Source organism: Electrophorus electricus, chromosome 11 (genome assembly GCF_041902795.1).
Source record: "Electrophorus electricus isolate QZ-2024a chromosome 11, ASM4190279v1, whole genome shotgun sequence".
Lineage (NCBI taxonomy): Eukaryota > Metazoa > Chordata > Actinopteri > Gymnotiformes > Gymnotidae > Electrophorus > Electrophorus electricus.
Window position 1 is genome coordinate 1,743,812 of NC_137507.1, and position 21,285 is coordinate 1,765,096.

Below are 21,285 nucleotides of genomic sequence, written 5' to 3' on the forward strand. Positions count from 1 at the left end.
TACAAGGAGTCCAAGTCATTTTAATGGAGACACATTTGCACTTTAAGAAACGTACTTTAGCGCTGCTGGGTGGATATTTGGCAGGCACACCACAGCTCAGCATTACACCACTAAAGGTGAGGAGAGGGGTGCCTTCTATGACCTGAATAAGATTCGTCTGCATTCTGCTGAGAAAGTCAACACCATGCAGGCATCCTTGCGGAAGTGGAGGTGAGTGCACTGAAGTCCCATCTTGCAGAAGTCAGGCGTGGTCAGATAGCAACCTAATCAAGGCATGCATCGTGTAACCGCAGCACTATATATATATATATATATATATATATATATATATATATATATATATATATATATATATACACATACATACATACATACATACATACATTTTAAAAGGAGGTCCATTATGCGTTTCCAGTATTTCTTTTTTGTTTTAGCACTTGAGTTTTTTTTGTGCATGTAAACGGTCTACCATATTATAAAGCTGAGCATACCTGGAAGCTTGATTAACTCTCTCCCAAAAAACCCCACACTTTTCTCAGATGCTTGAAACACCTCGTTGGAATTTCAGCCATTTTCTTTGTTACATGATGATGCAACACTTTCCATATGGCTTGCCTACTGACGAGCTTGGCACGCCCTCACACAACATGCTGCAAGTACTAGAGGCTGGAAGAGTTTGTTCAGTTTTGTAGCCATGTCAACAAGACGCTGTGTACAGGCACGGGAAATTTCCTTTGTAAGCTCTGCCAAAGGAAGAACCACAAAGACAGTGGTTGAAATTGGGAGGCCTGCTTCAAAAGCATGTGCATGCTGGACTTTTGCATCTCTTACTCCTGAAGGATGGGTAGCTACGATACGTGTTCATATGTGCAGCTGTTGGCTGTAGCTACGCCATAGACCCAGTGGTCAGCTGCAGGCTTCTCTGCTAATGAGGTTAATTTGTCAACTATTCTTATTGTGTTGCAGTGTTTTTTTTTTAAAGTAGCTGCAGATCCATTTTTACTTAAAATTGTTTGGAAATTAGACCTGCAGCTATAGATTATTTTAGTAATCGAGTGCTGCAGTGATTACTCCATAAATAGTAATTGTGAATATACAAATGAGAATGTAAGACAGATCTCTTCAAATAAAATACTATTTTTTTGTTGTTATTGAAACATCAACATTTTCATTGCTTAAATTGCATGCAATAATATCTGTCAAAAAATAAATCCAGTTTATTGCATTTAACTGCCATATTGCATACTGGATTTTAAAATGTAAAGTGTAAACGCATACTTGAGTTTGAGAAAGGTGCTATATTATATATATGCAACTAATAATAAAAAATGCAAATGAAATGCAAAAACAAAAGCAAAGTAAATCTGTGATGTCAGTGATGTCAGTTCTTTAAGATATGTGCAGAACATCCATTTGTGAATGAAGAGTCATTAAATATTATTTTGACAAAGCTGCTGTGGCAATGCTAAGTAAATGTTAACTAGGTACACTGGTTATATGAATCGTAAACATAAAACAATTTGGGTTAAACCATTTAGAAATATAAACCAGGTAAATGTAATTTGCCATTTGCTACTTTTCCTAACTTTTAAAGTGCACTCAGTGGGCCTCATTGTTTGTGTAAAAGCAGAAAAAGTTTTTGAAAAGTTTTATCAATACAGTACAGTTTATTACTTCCTCATATTTGTTCATTCATTCAACTGTATGGAACACAACTGACTCCTGTCCCTTTACTATAATGCCTACTGCATAGATCCAAGAGTGACAATAAACACAAGAAAACGTAACGGAAGTGATTTAATATCACGTAGCTAGCTTTTTGTAAAATAGCTAGCTAAAAGAGCCCTTCTATGGTAGAAGTAATACAATATCACTGCACTAATGTTGTTCTGGTATGCTCACACATTTTTGTTGTTAGCGTGCATAGTATTTATCTAGATAGATGTACGATGGCGCATAGAAATATTTATATAGCTTAAAAGGCATGAGGGGATATAGGAATGTCGTGGATATAAATATATGGATTAAAATTCTTTGCATCAATTATTTTTAGTAATCAAGATTTTGAGTTACTCGAGTTTCTTGAGGAATCATTTCAGCGCTATTTGAAATATGATGATTTTTTTTTTCCAATCACTGTATGTAAAACAGTGTTCAGTGGATTTATGATTACAAGCTGTAATGTTATGGTCGCAATGCACTTAGCTTTGTAATGCCCCATGTATGCTTTACAAATGTTTAATGCCAAGTTCTGCCTGTCCGCAAAGAACACCATGTTCATACGTGGGACAGCTAACAGCTTGAAAACCAGTGGACACTAATGATTTAATATTTCAAACACATCGGTATTTACAGCTCAGGGGTGGAACATGTTGGGACTCTGCCGGTTGACCAAACAGGACAGAGTGGGCGAGCTAACCAATCAGAGGAAACTGGGTGTATCAGGACAGGGGGAGGGACTTAACAGCATTTTAGAGAGTGAAGAGAGGTATACAGTATGACAAAAAGAATGTTTTTGTAAATTTTGAAGCATATAAATGTATTCTAGTAGGCCCCCAAAACACAATTCTGAACATTGAATATGAGTATAATAGGTCCCCTTTAAGTTGGGCAAAGTGTTTTGGAATACACCAAAAGTCAAACTACATGACTTCCATTAGCTGCTGTTTAAAACCCATAAAACCCAGCAACACAATCAAAACAGTCAGTTTTGCAATCAAGCTAGACAGACTGTATAATGATGTTATGGCCATTCTCAGGGTCTTGAGTCTACTCAGATGAATAGGTGCATCAATACTTGGCCATGCAACTATCTAGTGCCCTGCTGTGGGCTTTTTTTTTTGAGCTCCTACTCTCTTAACCCCTCGATGTCCCACTAGCCCAGGCACTAGAACGCTTCTGTCTTTAAGGTCTCCCTCCTCTCTCTCTCTCTGACATGTTTGCCTTGCCTGTGAAGGTACTGATTTAACAGCCCATGGAGTAATGACACTGCCAGGCAGACCAGTGTGTGAGGCTGTCATTTATCTCCCTCTCGCCCTACCCCCTTCTCAGTACAGAAAGAAGGAAAGGATGAGAGAGAGATTGAGAGAGAGAGCAAGACAGAGTGAAGAAAGAATGAGTGAGAGGAGAGGATGAGAGAGAGAGAGCGAGACAGAGTGAAGAAAGAATGAGGGAGAGGAGAGGATGAGAGAGAGAGAGCGAGACAGAGTGAAGAAAGAATGAGGGAGAGGAGAGGATGAGAGAGAGAGAGCGAGACAGAGTGAAGAAAGAATGAGGGAGAGGAGAGGATGAAAGAGAGAGCGAGACAGAGTGAAGAAAGAATGAGGGAGAGGAGAGGATGAGAGAGAGAGCGAGACAGAGTGAAGAAAGAATGAGGGAGAGGAGAGGATGAGAGAGAGAGAGAGCGGGAGACAGAGTGAAGAAAGAATGAGGGAGAGGAGACGATGAGAAAAAGCGAGAGAGAGAGAGAGTGAAGAAAGAATGAGGGAGAGGAGAGGATGAGAGAGAGAGCGAGACAGAGTGAAGAAAGAATGAGGGAGAGGAGAGGATGAGAGAGAGAGAGAGCGGGAGACAGAGTGAAGAAAGAATGAGGGAGAGGAGACGATGAGAAAAAGCGAGAGAGAGAGAGAGTGAAGAAAGAATGAGGGAGAGGAGAGGATGAGAGATGCCACTTTTTCACTTTTTATAGTGGAGAGTGCAGCCTGAGAAGTTGCCCTGCTAGTGTTTTTTTCTTTCCTGGGACAGGGCAGTGTGGACAGCTCCAGCTCTGCACTCCGCTCATTCTGTCTGGTGTGCCTCTACCCGCCCAGCCCCCCACCCCCAGACTCATGCTCCAGAGATGTGTAAAAGTCCACTGCATCAGCAAGAGCTCTAAATCCACACAGTCATTCATATTTCACCTAACAGTGTGTACACACACACACACTACATCAGTTTATTCCTATGAACCAGGGGGTCCTGCATGCGTGCCGTCGATGTTCCTGAGCATACAAACGGACCGTCTGCCTTCTGCTCCTCGTCTTTTCCACCATCTTTGCCACATCACCTGGTGAACTGACACAACTGCCGTAACTCAACACCTAATATTTGCCTTTCACACAGCCGAGGGCGAGTGAGAGAAAACAAAAACTATATGTGGACTCTTGTGACCTGGTTGGCCTGTGTGTGTGTGTGTGTGTGTGTGTGTGTGTGTGTGTGTGTGCGCGTGCGCGCGCGCGTGTGTGTGTTACTCCTCTTAAAGGTGCCAGGAGGGCTCGTATATTCACGGTGTGCCGTTCTATGGCCAAGTGTGTGTTGGCTGTTTTAACTGGCTGTGAAGTAGCGATCGTTAAAGCCAGAATGCGCCCACTTGTTCGAAAACATTTCATAGGTAGCCTCACCCAGACGTGTTTAAAAGGAGGAGTGGGGGGGATTTATAAAAATAAATAGGTGTACAGGCTTGACCGAAGAGGAACGGCCCACGTGAACTCATTCAGGAGGACAGAGCCGTGTTGTGGAGAGAAATACATTGGGGTCCACGGCTGGAAGCGTTTGCACTTTTGGCTAAAAGGGCGGTGGGTGCAGCAAAACCATCCCTGACAACTAAACATTTGGCTGAGAAAAGCCTCTTTACGCAAAGTGTAGGCTGACAAACGCCGGGGCTGTCAAATTAAAAACTTTCCTTAAGTTTCATGGAGAGACCCAGGACGGCCTTTTCACGGCTGCCTCTCACCCTCTCTGACTAATGCTGGAAGCAGGGACAGAGAGAGAGAGGGAGAGGGAGAGAGAGAGAGAGAGGGAGAGAGAGAGAGAGAGAGAGAGAGAGAGGGAGAGAGAGAGAGAGGGACAGGGAGAGGGGGAGAGAGAGAGGGACAGAGAGAGCGAGAGAGAGGGACAGAGAGAGCAAGAGAGCGAGAGAGGGACAGAGAGAGAGAGGGAGAGAGAGGGACAGAGAGAGAGAGAGAGAGAGAGAGAGAGAGAGAGCGAGCGCGCATGTGAGTCTAACTCGGAGAGGAGGAGAGACAGAGTGGAGGAACCCAACCCAGTTGCCTGGGGAGAAAACTGCTGCTGACTCAGGACTCTCTTTGTTTCGCCACTCTCCCCCCTCCCCCCTCCCTCCCTCCCTCTCCCTCCTTCTCTGTGCTGTCCAACCCCTCCACATCTGCTGTTTTTCCACACAGTCGTGCCCTCTCCCGCTCTCTTATTCTCACACACACTACCCCACTTCCCACAGGCTGATCCCTCGTTTTAATAGTGACGCTTTCTCCATCTGTGTGGCTGGGGCCAACCTCTCTCATGTGATGAAAACAGATAAGGTCCAGAGAGAAAGACTCGTAAATCTACACTAGCGATTTTCCTCTCTCCCTCTCTCCCTCTCTGCATCTTTGTCTCTCTCTCTCTCTCTTTTTGCACCCTTACCCCACCCCCACCCTCTCATTTGCTCCAGTGACAGCGACCTCAGTTCAAACAGCGCACACTGCTCTCCTGCTTCCCAGACGCCTCGCGTCCGCTGGCGTGTCCTTGGCCACAGACGGGCCGGCTGGACCCTATTTTAAGACGCCACCCTGATCAGTGCTGGAGCTTCTGAGATTCTGACAATCACCAGTGGCCAAAAACAAAACCTGGGGGGAAAAAAAGTGCAGACGTAGACATTAGTCAAACTAATGACTCCAAAGTCAGGGCCAAACAACAGATCTGGGACCAGTTTTCTTACTGGCAGTGTGAAGGACCCGAGCACAACATCTGGCTGGAGAACAGATTTTTCTCCGTTGTGGCCCCCACTGCACCAGCTGACACGTATGGCGATGAGTCCCAGATAACCGAGAGCCAACCACCCCACAGTGGTTGGCTCTCTATGGGCTACAGCAAAGCTACAGGCGGCTATCTGTAACTGAAAAAAATCGCAGCCGTACAGAGAAGAGGGCAGCCCGGGTGGCTAGCGCCAAGAGCCCAGCGTGGGGCTGTAAATCACAGCTGGGCTCACTCATTTGCGGGACCCAGTAACGTCTAAATTAGGACGGATACCACAGGTCGGCTAACGGTTCTCTAATTCCTGTAGAAATGTGCTGCGATCACGCACTATAAATTTGACAGACATTTTATGACATCTTATCTAGAATGTAGAGTGAGGCAGATGTTCTGAGAACGAGCACACACAAGGAAGAAGAGATAGAGAGAGTGAAGGACAGAGTGACGGAGGGGACGACAGACAGAAAGAGGTGAGTATGTGAAGAGAAAGAAACAGATTTTCCAGTTCTGTAATAGTGTATGAGCATGTGTGAGTGGGGCATATATTTAGCACAGACTTTTATTACATTTGACACTGCTTTTTAGTCAAAGTAAAATAAATGAGCAAACTGGAAATGAACAGGCCTTCTCTATAAACGTCTAAGCGTATCTGCCCAGTGGATGGTGGAGCTTTTACACAAACGCTACGTCACACTGCTGCGATTCAGCATGGCAGGACACAGCCGAGGTGGTGGGCCAGGGTCGAGGAGGCCCCATGAGACCCCTGAGGGCCGTGCTGTGCTCCCGGGCCCTCTGCCTGAGCTCCACTTCACACAGACCAGTGTGGCTGGACGGTTCGAAAGCAAACCGCACTGTGCCAACACGCCGTTGGCTAGATGCTAACATACGGAACAGTTTCACTCCCTGCTACAGAGGTCCCAGGGGAATTAACTACCACACACACGCGAGCACACACGCGCATAGAGACATACACAAGTACACATACACATACACACACGCATGCACGCACGCGCACACACACAACCACGTCCCAAATCAATGTCCCTGAAATAAGACACAAAGTTTCACTTCTCTGACAACAAACTGCAGAGTAACAGAAAACAGGTCTGGCCAAACTCATTAAGGACACCATCCGTCAGTATGGAAGCATTAGTGACACGTCAAGCACTAGATTAGTCCCAGCCTCAGGGACAGCTGAGTCCTGGGTACTACCACAGTCGCTGGGGAGCGAGTCCTGCGGGTCAATCCCTGCACCAGTTCCCAGCTCTGACAGCACGCAGCTTAACGCTGCAATGGGAGGAGACACACTCACGCCCTTGTGTGCAAAGCGTGCGTGTGCGTGAGAGAGAGAGAGAGAGAGAGAGAGAGAGAGAGAGAGAGAAAGGCAGAAGAGCATGGAGAATGAGTCACACTTGTTAGTAGGGGTGACACGGTGTCAGGGATCGTGAAAGAGCCCAGACACGAGACGCCAGCTGCAGACACTCGTAAATAGACTGTTGTCTAGTGGGCACAAGTGCCTGTGTGCGGACTCGCACTCTTTCAAACATGCACACACACACACACACACACACACACACACACACACACACACACACACACACAGTGCTCAAATGCTTGCCATCCAGAGCAGTGAGCATGTTCATGCCATTCTACTGTTCAGGATCTTTGACACTGACAGCAGAAAGACAGAGAGTGAAGGGGTGGAATGATGGGTCACCAGGTCAGAGCTGTTCTGTGGGACCTTACCCCGCAACACAGTCTCGCCTTCACTCAGCCATTTACACATACGCCCTTTGGGGCACCATTAGGAAGCACTTAAGCCTATCAAATTCAAGTCTGCAGGAGTAAATTTAATTCTCCAAGTTAATTTAACACTTGAACTTGATTTCAGGACCCCAGACCTGAGGCACTGCTTGTTTTTTTGCCAGTTCTACCACAGTATGCCACTGACGTTAGGATCAGCAGTGTCAAAGCAACTGTACAGACATATAGGTGCACGCGCGCGCACGCACACACACACACACTATCAAGCCTCATACTGTGGAGGCTCCCTATGTAGCTCGTGAGAAAGTGTATGTGTACTCCTAAATGTATTTATGGAAATCCATATGATTGCAGATGCCAGCAAGGGAGAAAGGGGCCTCAGCACTGGTCTGATGTCTGGTTGGTTGTTGGGGGTGTGCGTGTGTGTGCCTGTGAGAGAGAGAGAGAGAGAGAGGAGAGAGAGAGGAGAGAGGAGAGAGAGAGAGAGAGAGAGAGAGAGAGAGAGAGAGAGAGAGAGAGAGAACATGCTGTATCTGCCCCAGGCAGCTAAGTGGAGTCCCGCTGAAGGTGAGGGGTTAAATGTGGCAGGCGTTCTGTTGTGGCTCACCCGCTGGAGTGTGAGGTTCCACCCCTGCACATACAGAATGACACGCCTGTACATTAGTCACACTAGTATCGTCCAGACTCTGCGCAGGATCCTTAACCCTTTCACCACTGCACTCGTGAAACACACACACACACACACACACACACACACACACACACACACAAGCTCTAAACTCTGCACCCAAACACACAAACTGGAAACCGCTTGCTCAGTGACTGTCCACAAAGAAAACATGCGCTTAGAGCCATTTACGCGAAACACTCGTCTCACATCCGTGCATGCAGTGCCAAGAAAACGGCCACGTCCATAGCCTGTAACTCTGCACCATCAGGTATTGCTTTCCAGTAGGTGCCGTAAGTAAGGGCTGCTCTGTGAACAGTGGTTCTCAGGTTTGGTCCTGCTCAGATGAGCATGCCCACGTGTGTCTAGTGATATAGTGATAAGCATATGAGGGAGGTGGGAGGTGAAGAAAAGAACAGTAGTGGGGGGCTGGAAGCTCTTTGGGTGCACTTTTCTCTGAACTTCTTTTATTTCTGTTATTTCTCCGACACCGTGGTTTTTTGTGCTCCTCCTCCTCTTCTGCGTTTCTCTCCACTTCAAAGCCCGCCCACTCGACACCGCGATACTCTCGCGCTGCTGAGAATTTGAGGAGGCAGACCAAAACACAACAGTCTCAGGAGGCCGGACAACGCTGGGAGTTGACGCCAGAGTTACACCTCCCAGTGTCAAAGTGCCTCATCAGTCTCCAGTGAACCTGGCGCACTGGGACCAGAGCTCTTCCAGAATGCCAGTCAACAATAGGGCTGCCTATTTAGTGTGAATGCACTGTCTGATGGGGATTAACCAATGACCTTATCAACACTGACAAACAAAGCAGGAAGGCTCACTGTTGACTATCCAAGGAGATCGCCCTTTTGTGTCATTCAAAAAGCATGGCTATTATAGGCGGAACTGTAAGGGGCATATTTAGTCTGGTCCAATCAAACTGGGATGATTTACATAAATTAATGATTTAGATAAAACAACAATTACTATGTTAAAATACAATTTCGCATCTAGAAAGGTTAAATTGCCAATATTGATTGAAACACTGAAAACCATGTGGCCCAGGATGAAGCAAAGCAGGGTGAGTCAGAGCGCTGAGGAACAGAGCACACTGGCAGAGTGAGTCATGGCGCTGAGGAACAGAGCACACTGGCAGAGTGAGTGAGGGCGCTGAGGAACAGAGCACACTGGCAGAGTGAGTGAGGGCGCTGAGGAACAGAGCACACTGGCAGAGTGAGTGAGGGCGCTGAGGAACAGAGCACACTGGCAGAGTGAGTGAGGGCGCTGAGGAACAGAGCACACTGGCAGAGTGAGTGAGGGCGCTGAGGAACAGAGCACACTGGCAGAGTGAGTGAGGGCGCTGAGGAACAGAGCACACTGGCAGAGTGAGTGAGGGCGCTGAGGAACAGAGCACACTGGCAGAGTGAGTGAGGGCGCTGAGGAACAGAGCACACTGGCAGAGTGAGTGAGGGCGCTGAGGAACAGAGCACACTGGCAGAGTGAGTGAGGGCGCTGAGGAACAGAGCACACTGGCAGAGTGAGTGAGGGCGCTGAGGAACAGAGCACACTGGCAGAGTGAGTGAGGGCGCTGAGGAACAGAGCACACTGGCAGAGTGAGTGAGGGCGCTGAGGAACAGAGCACACTGGCAGAGTGAGTGAGGGCGCTAAGGAACAGAGCACACTGGCAGAGTGAGTGAGGGCGCTGAGGAACAGAGCACACTGGCAGGGTGAGTCAAGGTGCTGAGGAACAGAGCACACTGGCAGAGTGAGTGAGGGCGCTGAGGAACAGAGCACACTGGCAGAGTGAGTGAGGGCGCTGAGGAACAGAGCACACTGGCAGAGTGAGTGAGGGCGCTGAGGAACAGAGCACACTGGCAGAGTGAGTGAGGGCGCTAAGGAACAGAGCACACTGGCAGAGTGAGTGAGGGCGCTGAGGAACAGAGCACACTGGCAGGGTGAGTCAAGGTGCTGAGGAACAGAGCACACTGGCAGAGTGAGTCAAGGTGCTGAGGAACAGACCTTAACTCCATATCAAACATCATTCTATTATTATGATTACTACTACTACTAATTTAAGATATTTTTTTCTCATAAAAAACAAGGGCCCCCCGTCAAACACTGCAACAGATGATTTTAAAAAGTTGATTAGGATATGGGGATTAGTATATTAGGATAAACCTACCTGACTATAAATGTGCTAGTATGTGCCTGTAGATTTTCTTACCCCAGTCTTGTCACACAGTCGGAGGGTGTTGAAGGATCCTATGGCAAACACCTCCCCATCAGGTGACCAGGCCACCGAGGTGACAGGATAGTCGTTGGGGGAGGAGGTGTAAAGCAGTCGCCCATAACTGTCCCACACCTGCAGGGAGAGAGAGGGGGAGAGAGAGAGAGAGAGAGAGAGAGAGAGAGAGAGAGAGAGAGGGAGAGGGAGAGAGAGGGGGAGAGAGAGAGAGAGACAGACTAATACAATTCCATGTTTAATGGCATAATCGGGAGGTCAAGCTAGGTTCTACCTGTCTAATGAGGCACAAACTGATCCATATCACTATGCTCTCTTTATAAACTAATACAGGAGTGCATGCGCTAACTTAAGGAACACAAGCAAAGATGCTATGATCATGTGATGACAGACATGTGACCAAGGGGCATGGGGCATGATGACACACAAACAAACAAACAAACCTGCAGTCTGACCTGAACCATAGGTTCAGCTCTGACATTTTTGCTGACACATGAATATAAAGCTACTTACATGCCCAAATGCCATAAATGCAAATGTAAATGAATGTTCACATGCCACTAGCTGTGTGGTGTGCAGCGCATGTGAGGGTTCATGTGAGTCGCCTACCTTGTATTTGCAGTCTTCACCTCCAGACAAAATCAAATCGTTGACCGAGTTCCAGTCCACCTTCAGAATAATGCCATCATGAGCTTTCCACTGCAGCGGGGGGGGTGTTTTAAGGAGAAAAGGTGCTCTTTACTGCTCACATCAGTGACAAGCATAGCTCACACTGTCTCAAAGCAGCAGCAGTCGCCCGTGGGATCGGGACAAAGCCACACGTCCAAGGGCTTGAAGGAGCTCACCACAATACTGCAAACACTAAGAATGGTGGAATAACCTCTTTATGGGAGGAGTGGCTTCAGCCTGGCCAATATGACGTATACAGTTTAGCGTTATGGCAAGCGGCATGGTCCGAACAGGCACATGCCAGACAAGCAGGGCTGGGAACTGGCATGGTGTAAACAACGAAGCTTCAACTCTGTGTGGCTGAAGTACACTACTGCTGAATCGTCCTTTGCTACCGAACTGCTTTTTCTCTTTGTGTCAGCAGGTTTCTATCGTCTGCATGGAAAGACGAATGAAGGGTTTTCCTTGTACAAATAAAAATCAAACATTTCAGCACTGAACTAACTGGGAAAAGAGCACATACTGCAGTAGGGGGGAAATAATCCACACCTCGGACCATACGCACTCTAGTGCTGTTAGGTCTGTCAGGTAGAGATGTCTCAATACCAACTTCTCTGTACCGGTCCGATACCATAATCTTGCAACTGAATATTGCCCAAAATCGATACAATATTTGTTCATTGAAAAGAAATGTGGAGCTGTAGTTCATTTGTTTTTGGGTAAAACTTAATATAATAAAAAAGTTATAAAAACACTAAAGCATTTACTTTTTTTCTTTTCAACACCATGCAGTGTCTCTCTTAGTAAGATGATATTTATTGCCTTGGTCTTCACCTGCTTGGTTCTCAGCTCACTCTGCTCAGTATGTACGCCTCATTCATTGACTCCTGTAATTGCACATCAACTTAATATTGACCCTGTAATTCTTCTTCGTGTGAATGTCAGTGGTAAATTGCTTTTTTACCTGCTACACCCCCCCACACACACACACTCACAAGGCACCAAGTGAGCAGACAGAGAGGGTCTACCTATACTACAAGTTCCTCTTCTCTTCAGCCTCTGTATAAAACCAATAGAAAACTTAATCTGATAATGATTACAAGATTCCTATTCTTTCTTGCCAAAAAAAACCCAAAAAACATGGACAGTTAGTTGAAGTTAACTCCGTCTTATTTAAAACTCAGTCAGCATCTCTTCTGCGTTTTCATGCGGTTTGAGTGTACTAAAGCCATAAAGTAATTAACTTCATACGTTTAGAGGAGAGCGCTTCATTGGGTCACACTGTTTCTCCTCTCTGTTGTTTCTGTTGTTCTTTCCTCCTTTTCCCAGACCTTGAATTTTCCTTACTTCATGGCCAAACTGGAAACATTGTTTGTTTTTTAAATGGATTCATAAATAAATCATAGTTAGTCATGGATAGTTGACAGTGAACAGTGCCAGGTCATGCTATACTGTCTCAGTTAATGTTCTACCTAGAAGGTAGATAACCTGTCCCCCCAATAGCCTGTATATACATATAGTTTTAATTGGTTCAATCACGTGACCAGTTCAAACTAACCTGGCTGTAATCACGTGACCTGCAGTGCACCGCTGTACAATTTTCAGGATGGATTTTTGACGATATCGGATCGACTTCCTTAAAAATGTTCTTCCGCTGATATCCTAACGATACAACATAGTTTGAGTAGAGTGAGTGATGGCGAGAGACATGAGTAAGGAGAGCTGAAGGGCAGCGGTACAATAAGAACAGGGAGAGGCAGGGCTTGGCAGGACATGTGCTGGACAGCTGACAGACCTGCCAGCCTGTTCTCTTATGGTCATTGTTGCGACTTGTAGTAACTGAAAACAGGGCAATGTGTTCGCTGGCCACGGCAAGGAAGGTTGCTCCCCACTTTAGTGGCTCGGAGGCCACTTCCAGCCCCTCCTGCTTGGTGTCATATTGGAGACAGGTCTTCAATAATACTCAGTAAAATTGCTCAGTTCATATTATTGTGCTTACTGGATGAGCGCAGAATGTAGTCACAAGCAGGACGAGACAGGGAAACTCATGCTGGGCTCTCCTGTCACATGCACAACAGCATAATGCAGTGTGCATGCACCCATGAACGCGCACACCCCAACACTAAATCACAATCATACACCCCCATCCACACAATCTCAATCTCTCTCGCTGTCTCTTTCACACACCCCCGCAGAAACACAGACCTTTAACATATCAAACATGACCATCCACAGTGCCCTTGAGTGCTGTGAATTATCCTAATGATACTTTCTAAAGCATGGCTCTTGGGACTGGGAGCTGGTGTGTTAGTGCTGGGTGCCCCTGGCGCCCCGTGGGCTGCCTGGCGCTGGGCTTCCCCCGGGCTGAGGTGAGCCAGGGAGCGCAGGGTCATGGGGTCACACAGGGGGAGCAGGGGCTACACACTCACAGCTGTTGCTCAGGGTGGGCTGGGCTAGGGGAGCTCTCGATAAACCCAGGCCTGTTTACACAAGGTCCCTGCAGCAGTTCAGCGCCCAGTACAACAATAAACACACACACACACACACACACACACACACACACACACTCTCACACACACACACACATACAGTCGAGTCAACCTTTTTAAGGGGAACGTTAAGGTCTACCCAGGACAGCTATTCATATAATCAAATTGAGCCTGCCAGTACAACATACTATGGGTATAAGAGCAATTATGTTATTATACTAGCAAATCCAGCATCTGTCGTGTAGGCTAATTAAGATGGGGATCAGGTGAAAAACATGCAGTGAACTGAATTTGGTCCTTAGCAGTTACTGGACAACAAAGGGTCGCTATGCCACACTACCTGCAACACACCATTCTCCAACAACACAGACTGTTTTAATCCAGGATTCTAATTACATCATCTTAACGATTTAAATCATACTGGCTACATAAGCACTCCACTATCCCAAGACCTTTTCTTGGCTGACAATTTTTTTTTCTTCCTGATCTCCTCACTTGGTTTCGTAAGTGTTTAATTTACCAATGTGCTTACAAGATGATAGCTATACGCCCAAACACTTGCTCTTCAGAGAGAATCGAGACTGAAAGCGTGTTTTGCAGAGATGAACTCATGAGATCGAGAGCGCCTGCTGCGGTGATGTACTTGAGCTCGCAAGACTGAGAGTGTTTTGTGAGAAGAGCTCATGAGACTGAGAGTGTCTTCTGCAGAGAAGAGCTCATGAGACTGAGAGTGTCTTCTGCAGAGACGAGCTCGTGAGACAGTGTCTTCTACGAAGAGGAGGCCGCAGCTTCAGCATGTGCTTTGGCGTCTTACCTGCAACACTTTAGAGCCGGGCTGCAACGGCTTGATGACAAGCTGCCGGCCAAGTGTGTAGAGAACCCTGTCCGAGTCTGGGCCCCAAGCCACAGAGTACACAGGAGAAGCTGCAGAGAGAGAGAGGGGGAGGGAGAGAAGGAGCATGATGCAGTGATTCATCACTTTGGATGTTATAAAACACATCATCACAGGTAATCAACATGAACACTGACAGTTTATAACCAACAGAACATGGACTATATGACAAAGAAGGGGCAGAGCACTTGGTGTGAGCTGTCGTTTGTAACGTTCCATTTTATTTTACAAAGACAGAAAAGGTGTCAGCATGACAGGAGTTATAGACGGAGCACTTCTCTCATGCAGCCCAAACTTCACAGCTTGCGTAGCCCGGAGGATTGCAAAGAGCAGAGCAAAACCCTGCACACATCAGAGCACGCCACACGAAGAAAGGCAACTGAGCAAGAGAAACCTGGCTGGAGCAAAGATATGTGCACACGTGTGTGTGTGTGTGTGTGTGTGTGTGTGTGTGTGTGAGAGAGACAGACTGACATTTAACCCTGCTCCAGGTGCTTGTGGTTTCTCACAAATGCCAAGAGGTCACATGGTGTTGGGCTGCCAGAAGGCACTGGAGGTGGGCTGTGATGAGTTCTCTCTCCAACCCCCCACCCCCAAATGGGTCATGCTTACAGCACCACTCTTCAAGCCCACCGACGGCCCCCGGGCCGTACCTGAGACTCCTCCCGCAACAAGAGAAAAGGAAAGACAGAGTCAGAGTTGAGAAGAGAAAAACAGATGGAATAAGAAATAAAGTGTGAGAGCAAAAAAGAATAAGAGGGAGAAACTTGGAAACTGAGAAAATCTGAGAAACTGATTAGTGCATTGAGTAAATGAAAACCTATTATATGTTGGGCACTGAACAGGATTTTATGTTCATATGCATAAATTTCTCATTAAAAGGCCAATCTGGGCGATTAAAAATAGTTCTCTCCAAAAAGACCCTTGTGAGACAAAAGGTTACTGTCCCCTGGCAGGAGGACAAATTCAACAGCATCCTCGTCTGGCCTCTGTGTGTATCATAGGTCTTTCTGAAAAATGCAACTTCAAATGGCAGTAAAGGAAATTTCCAGAAACTTGTAATGAATTAGATTAAGTGTATTTAAGATTTCAGTGCCACAATGAAACAATTGGTAAGTGAAACATATGTACATGTTAACTGGGCTGAGGACTATATAATTAAACATCATTTTATGCCATTTTATAAAAATCCTCTCCAAAAAACCTTTGAAACTTTATGGCGCTTTTAATAAAATGGAACTGGCACGTTTATGCACTTTCTGACAGGACCCAACATGATACCCTAACAGTCTAGCACTAGTTCAGAGCTAATGCGTAATGTTGGAGATGACCGTCATCTTAAATCATGCAGCTGGAGTGAGGTAGGCTTTACTCATACTCAGGTACAATTCAGAAAAAACAAAACAAAAAAACAAACAAAACAGATCTTTTACCTTTAATGTTAGTTAAAATGCATTTATACTGTAAATGTGACAGGACAGAAAAAAATATACATAATATTACTATACATCACATTATCCAGTAACGAGCTTTCAAAGCTGATCAGAACTGATCCGCCAACAAACTGAATGTGCACTTGCATCTCACGCGACCGAAGAACCGATCTCAAATAAGGACATAGCAAACACAATTTATTAAAAAGTAGAAAACAAAAAACAAAAACAAACCACTACAACTGTGGTGCACAGGAGTTAAAACCCTAAACATGCACAGGAGACATACCTTTACAAAAACAAAGACAACCAAGGAAATTGGGGAGAAGTGAGAAAGGTGTTGCCTTGGAAACCGAACTAAAAAAAAACAACACAAAGAATCACGTGGCATACATGAGAACTGAGATGCTGCTGAAAGAGAAATCATGATGAGTAGCTACAATGTCTTCATAATGCAAACCCAAATAAAAATAAAACCTGAGAACAGGTTATCTCTGTCCATTACCCCTTAAAGTTAAGCACACCAAAAAACACCAGACTGTTTGGGAGAACTGTTTGTCTACTTAAGCACAGCACAAATAAAACTGTTTATATCTACTAACCTAGTGCTCACATTTTTTTTTACAGTCTGCACAATTACAATAAAACATGCATGTGGTTTGAAGAAAGTGAGAAAACGACTTAGTATGTTGTTGGAACAAAGTAAGTAAACATGGCCAAGAACAAAGGCATAGGTCCACATGAATTGTAAACTGTTCCCTCAAAATAATTTTTAGCTTTATCCACGGGCCCTCTAGGGCTCAGTAACTATGGGTGCATTCAGACGTGATAGCTTTGGTTAAATTAAAATGATCCCTGGTGTAATTGCTGTTTATACGGTTCATTTGAATGCTGCCTTTTGAACTTTGGTGCAGATCAAATAAGTGGACCGCAACCCCTTGAGCAGGTTGGTTTCAGTCCGCTTCAAAACGAACTCTGGTGCGGTTCATATGAACACATCATGGACCAAACAGAGCAAACGCACCAAACACAGTACATCATAAGATGCTACACCTAAACACCAAGGCCCCATTTCAGCACCAGCATTTCACATGCCCTCTTCCACTCCCCTTGTAGGAATCCCCGACACCATTTTATGGACATTTCATTACTGGATTAATTAGTCTTGCATCTTTCTACAATGGTATAAACAGCACACGGGACATCATATAGTTTGTGTGTTAACAGAACTCCAAACATAACATTCCAGTCAAATGTAACATTCCAGTCTCTTACCTTGGTATCAAAATTATTAAAGATGTTGAAGCATGACCAATTTAAATGATATTCCCATTCTTAACAATAAACAGAAAAGATTTAATATCATTTGGTTGAGCAGATATTTGACCAGCTAAGGTTGTGTCCTATTGAGCAAAGCAATGGCACTCTCCAGAAGCACATATACAAGTTATTGTACAATTAGACAAAATTAAGTTACATTTAATTTGGAGAAACAAATCTCACAAAATAAGGAATGACGTGTTAAAAATAGAATCGCAGATGGTGGACTGAATGTTGTGGACTTTACCACCCTCAGTCAAACTATTAAAATTAGCTTGATTAGAAGACTCTTCTAAAATCCTGCTGGTATATGGAATCTTAAACAGGATTTTCTCTTGTTGGTGGACTGAAATTTTTGCTTATATGCCCTTACAATATTAATAAACTAACATAAAACCACCAGCTTGTCACAGCCAAGCTTTGTGAAATTGGTTAATAATTTACAAACAATTTTTCATTCCTTCAGTCCTACTTTGGAACAATTAGCACATCACCTATAAGGGAAGATGACTATTCTCACATTTGTGGTTTAATAACATTTTGTTGATTCACCAGCTACTGGATGAGGATTCCTCTTATTACACACTCTTACTTTTGCAACAAATTTGGTATCATCCACTGAAATACTGACTAAGAAAATATTTGACTAGCCCTGATAGTCTTCTCTCTTTGCTTAAAGGTAATCACAAAGTTACAAAAGAGTTTTTTCTTATTCTTTAAAGAACCATGTAATCTCTCTTAATTGGGCTGATATTATAAACAGCAAATGTAATAATAATAATTTTATAAGACAGCTATTCTCCCATAAATCCACTCCATTAACAACCCTTCAGTGGTCAGCTCAATATAAGCAAAACAGCTGTTTGAGCTGGAGTTGGCCCTATACAGTTATACTTAATAATAAACAGCTACTTACTATATAAAATATTGCAGATGATACCCTGTTAATGGTAGTTTGAGTAACTTTCATTACGTGAGTTATGTATGTTTTTTGTGAGTGATGCATGTGTTTTTCTGTCAGCAAATAAGCAATATTGTCTGTCTGCCTTATTACTAAATGCTTTAAGCAAAACTCTTGAATCACTTTTAATGATATTATACCTTTTTCAGTCCACAACATATATATTGGTCCAAAAGCATCTTTTTACCTCACTATATGCAACTGTTCACCAAGGCTAAATTTGGCTTGAACAACAAAACCTTTAATTTATGTCATACTAGTACAAATAATGCATGGAAAAGCATATACACTGAAGTGCAGAGAGCCAATTAGAATGCATCTGGCAGAATCCTGATGGTGTGGCCAGGTTAGTGCACTATACATCTCAAACTATCCATCTATGTGTGGGCACAGCATGTGGGGCAGAGATTACTACTATGTAATAACTGAAATGAAGTGATTGCCCAGAAAACATTGCTACGACGTTGACAAACAAAGCCATTTATAAGTGTAAGCCAAATTGAAAAAAAATCTCCACAATGCTTTAAAATTAAAAAATATACTAGACACATACATTTTATATGTGTGTGTGTGTGTGTGTGTGTGTGTGTGTGTGTGTGTACAAATAGCACTTTCTGTAGAAACCTACTCCATCTGGCTATCTTATAATCTGGCTGCAGATTTAATTTTTAAATATTTATCTAACCAAAGAAATAAACTTGATGAAACACGTTTGTGTTTACTGCCAAAGGCAAATGCATTCTGATTGAAAAACCCACTCCTCGTCCTCCCCTCATACTGGAAGTAGCCACTTGTGTGACGTAGGTGCTACGCCCTTCCGAGTTGTCAGTGGAAGGTGGAGATGGCATGTTAAAAGGATGGAGGCCTGAGAACATGAGCAGAAGGCAACCATGGAACAATGAGGATGTAAAACAGCTCCTTAACGTTTAGTCTAACGACACTAACGAGCATATCTATACAGAAAAAAGGCAAAAAGTACTCAGTATGAACTTCCTGCAGCAGAGGAATTTCTCGCGATGTTTTGCCTCCGTTATACATTTTGCTAGCACTTCCTCAGTTTTGAACTGATAAATATACCACCCCACACACACAAACCCCACAAGCACATTTAGCCCAGTGTAGTATGGGAAAATGCTTTAAGGAGACCCTTTCTCCATCTGTAAGATGCTAAGAAATAGATCTATGTTTTTGTTTTGGGTTTCTTTTTCCTCAACAACTACTATAATGCATTGCTCGTAGGACTTCCTGCAACTACAACAAAGAAACCTCAATTTGTACGATGTATAATGATTAACAAGTTAACGGTTTTATAGAAATCTTTTTTCCGGACCAGTACAAGTAGCCAGTAAAACTACTTGATTTTACTACATACTGCTCATGAATGGAAAGGTGAGCCTAACCTAAAGCCATGAACACCTACTCACTCTTGCCATCATGCGTAGCCTGCAAAGGTAAACCATATATAATACACATTTATAGATTATGGAATATACATAATATACACAACGTAATACATGTCATAAAAATAGATAAAATACTTTGAAAAAAGAATCTGTAAATAACAGAAATAACATACACATAGAACAATGATCAAACACCTTAACTTTTTTATAATTTACTCATCTGTAAAGGCAAGACATCAGATACTTTTGTTCTGAACATTACCTTGGCTGGAAATCATTGAAGTAATCTGGCAACCCTGATTTTCCTAAATCCGACTGGTTAAAATGATTGTTACATTTTAAAACGGCTTCCATAAATGTAGAGCATTGTTGCAGTTTGCTTGGCATTATCATAGCTATTGTTGCAAAACGTGTCATAAAAGCTGTTCAATCAGGATGTGACACATCTAGGAGTTTTGTTTTACAAGTTTTGGTTTGATGGCATCATGTGAACACTAAGCGAACTATTACTAAAAAGCAACAATGCATCATTTTGTGCTTCGGTCCAGACCAACGGAACCGAGCTAGGAGCATAGGACCTGTATTAACACATGTTACTTGAGTCAGAAATCTCAGCCCATTCTTCCTTCTCTGGTGACATGATGTATGCTGATATTGGGGTGATCCTGAAACCCAACACTGCACGTTGCTTTCACGTCTCCAGAATATCATCATTTTATCTATATATTATTTATTTATATAGATGGACTCAAAGTACAGATCTATTGCAGTTCTAATTCAGCAGTAATTGACAGCATAGTCATCAGTAATGATTTACAGCTGGTGTATTACAACATGAGTATCACAAAGACTTAATGTCCATTAGAGTGTACAACATCAACACACTTTGAAAATGGGAAGGCTACGAAATGACAAGCTACTTTTGTTGCTTGTCTGACTAGTCTTGGAGTTCAAACACAATGACAATATATGCAGATGCTGAACAATAAATGACAATGATAAAAATTTGTATTGTTTAGTTCATACCTTGTTGGGCCAAAGTGGACCTCAGCATCCCACTTTTAGACCAGATCTTGATTTGACCATCCTCCCCAGCTAAAGAAAGTCCAAGTGAAACCAAATAATTAATGGATATACAGAACAATGAACATTAGTTTAAACATTCACATGAAAATTTGCAGTTGTTACAGTGACTTGTATATTGTTTCAGATTTGTTATGTACTTATGGACATCCATCATAAGTCATATGCACACATGTTCAGGAGTTTAAAAAGGACAGAGAAAAGATGAAAGAAAAAGCAAAAAGCAACTTGACATACTCAACACCTACACTGTCTGTGGTTTCAAGTTTTTGTTTGAACATGGTGCAAAGACCAAGAAAATGTTCTCAAAATGAACCTCATAGTCATCAGCACGGTCATGTATACTTAAGGTCCAAAGTAGTTCGATTATGAAAACTGAAGGGACTTACTGAAAATACATTTCACACTCTCTCATCCCTCAACAATTATTTATGCAGTACCCAGTTGTAAATATCCACTTAGGTTTAAAAATGAGTTGTTTTACATACTATACACAATAGTGAAAGAACTGTGCTGTTTTAAGATCTATGAATAATTTTGTTTTAAATGGACAGAGATTCAAGTCAACAAGACATGTCAAGGGCACAGATGCCAAGTATATGCATTATTGAATTTATGGCGGTACATATATATAAAAAAAAAAAAAAGTA

General features: G+C 43.7%; 1 protein-coding gene across 6 annotated transcripts in view; it reads right to left on the reverse strand.

The window, feature by feature from the left end:
- The window catches only part of ift80 (intraflagellar transport 80 homolog (Chlamydomonas)), a 51,899-nt gene that overhangs the window by 25,856 nt on the left and 4,758 nt on the right, over window positions 1–21,285 (reverse strand). For 5 of the 6 annotated variants that reach the window (XM_081723021.1, XM_081723023.1, XM_081723020.1 and 2 more), the window contains 4 exons: window positions 20,579–20,647; window positions 14,358–14,467; window positions 10,995–11,084; window positions 10,368–10,505 (listed from right to left, as the gene is read on the reverse strand). In XM_081723021.1, coding sequence (XP_081579147.1) covers window positions 10,368–10,505; window positions 10,995–11,084; window positions 14,358–14,467; window positions 20,579–20,647 — 407 coding nt within the window. The remainder of the gene's footprint in view (window positions 1–10,367; window positions 10,506–10,994; window positions 11,085–14,357; window positions 14,468–20,578; window positions 20,648–21,285) is intronic. The other variant, XM_081723024.1, reaches the window with a different exon arrangement.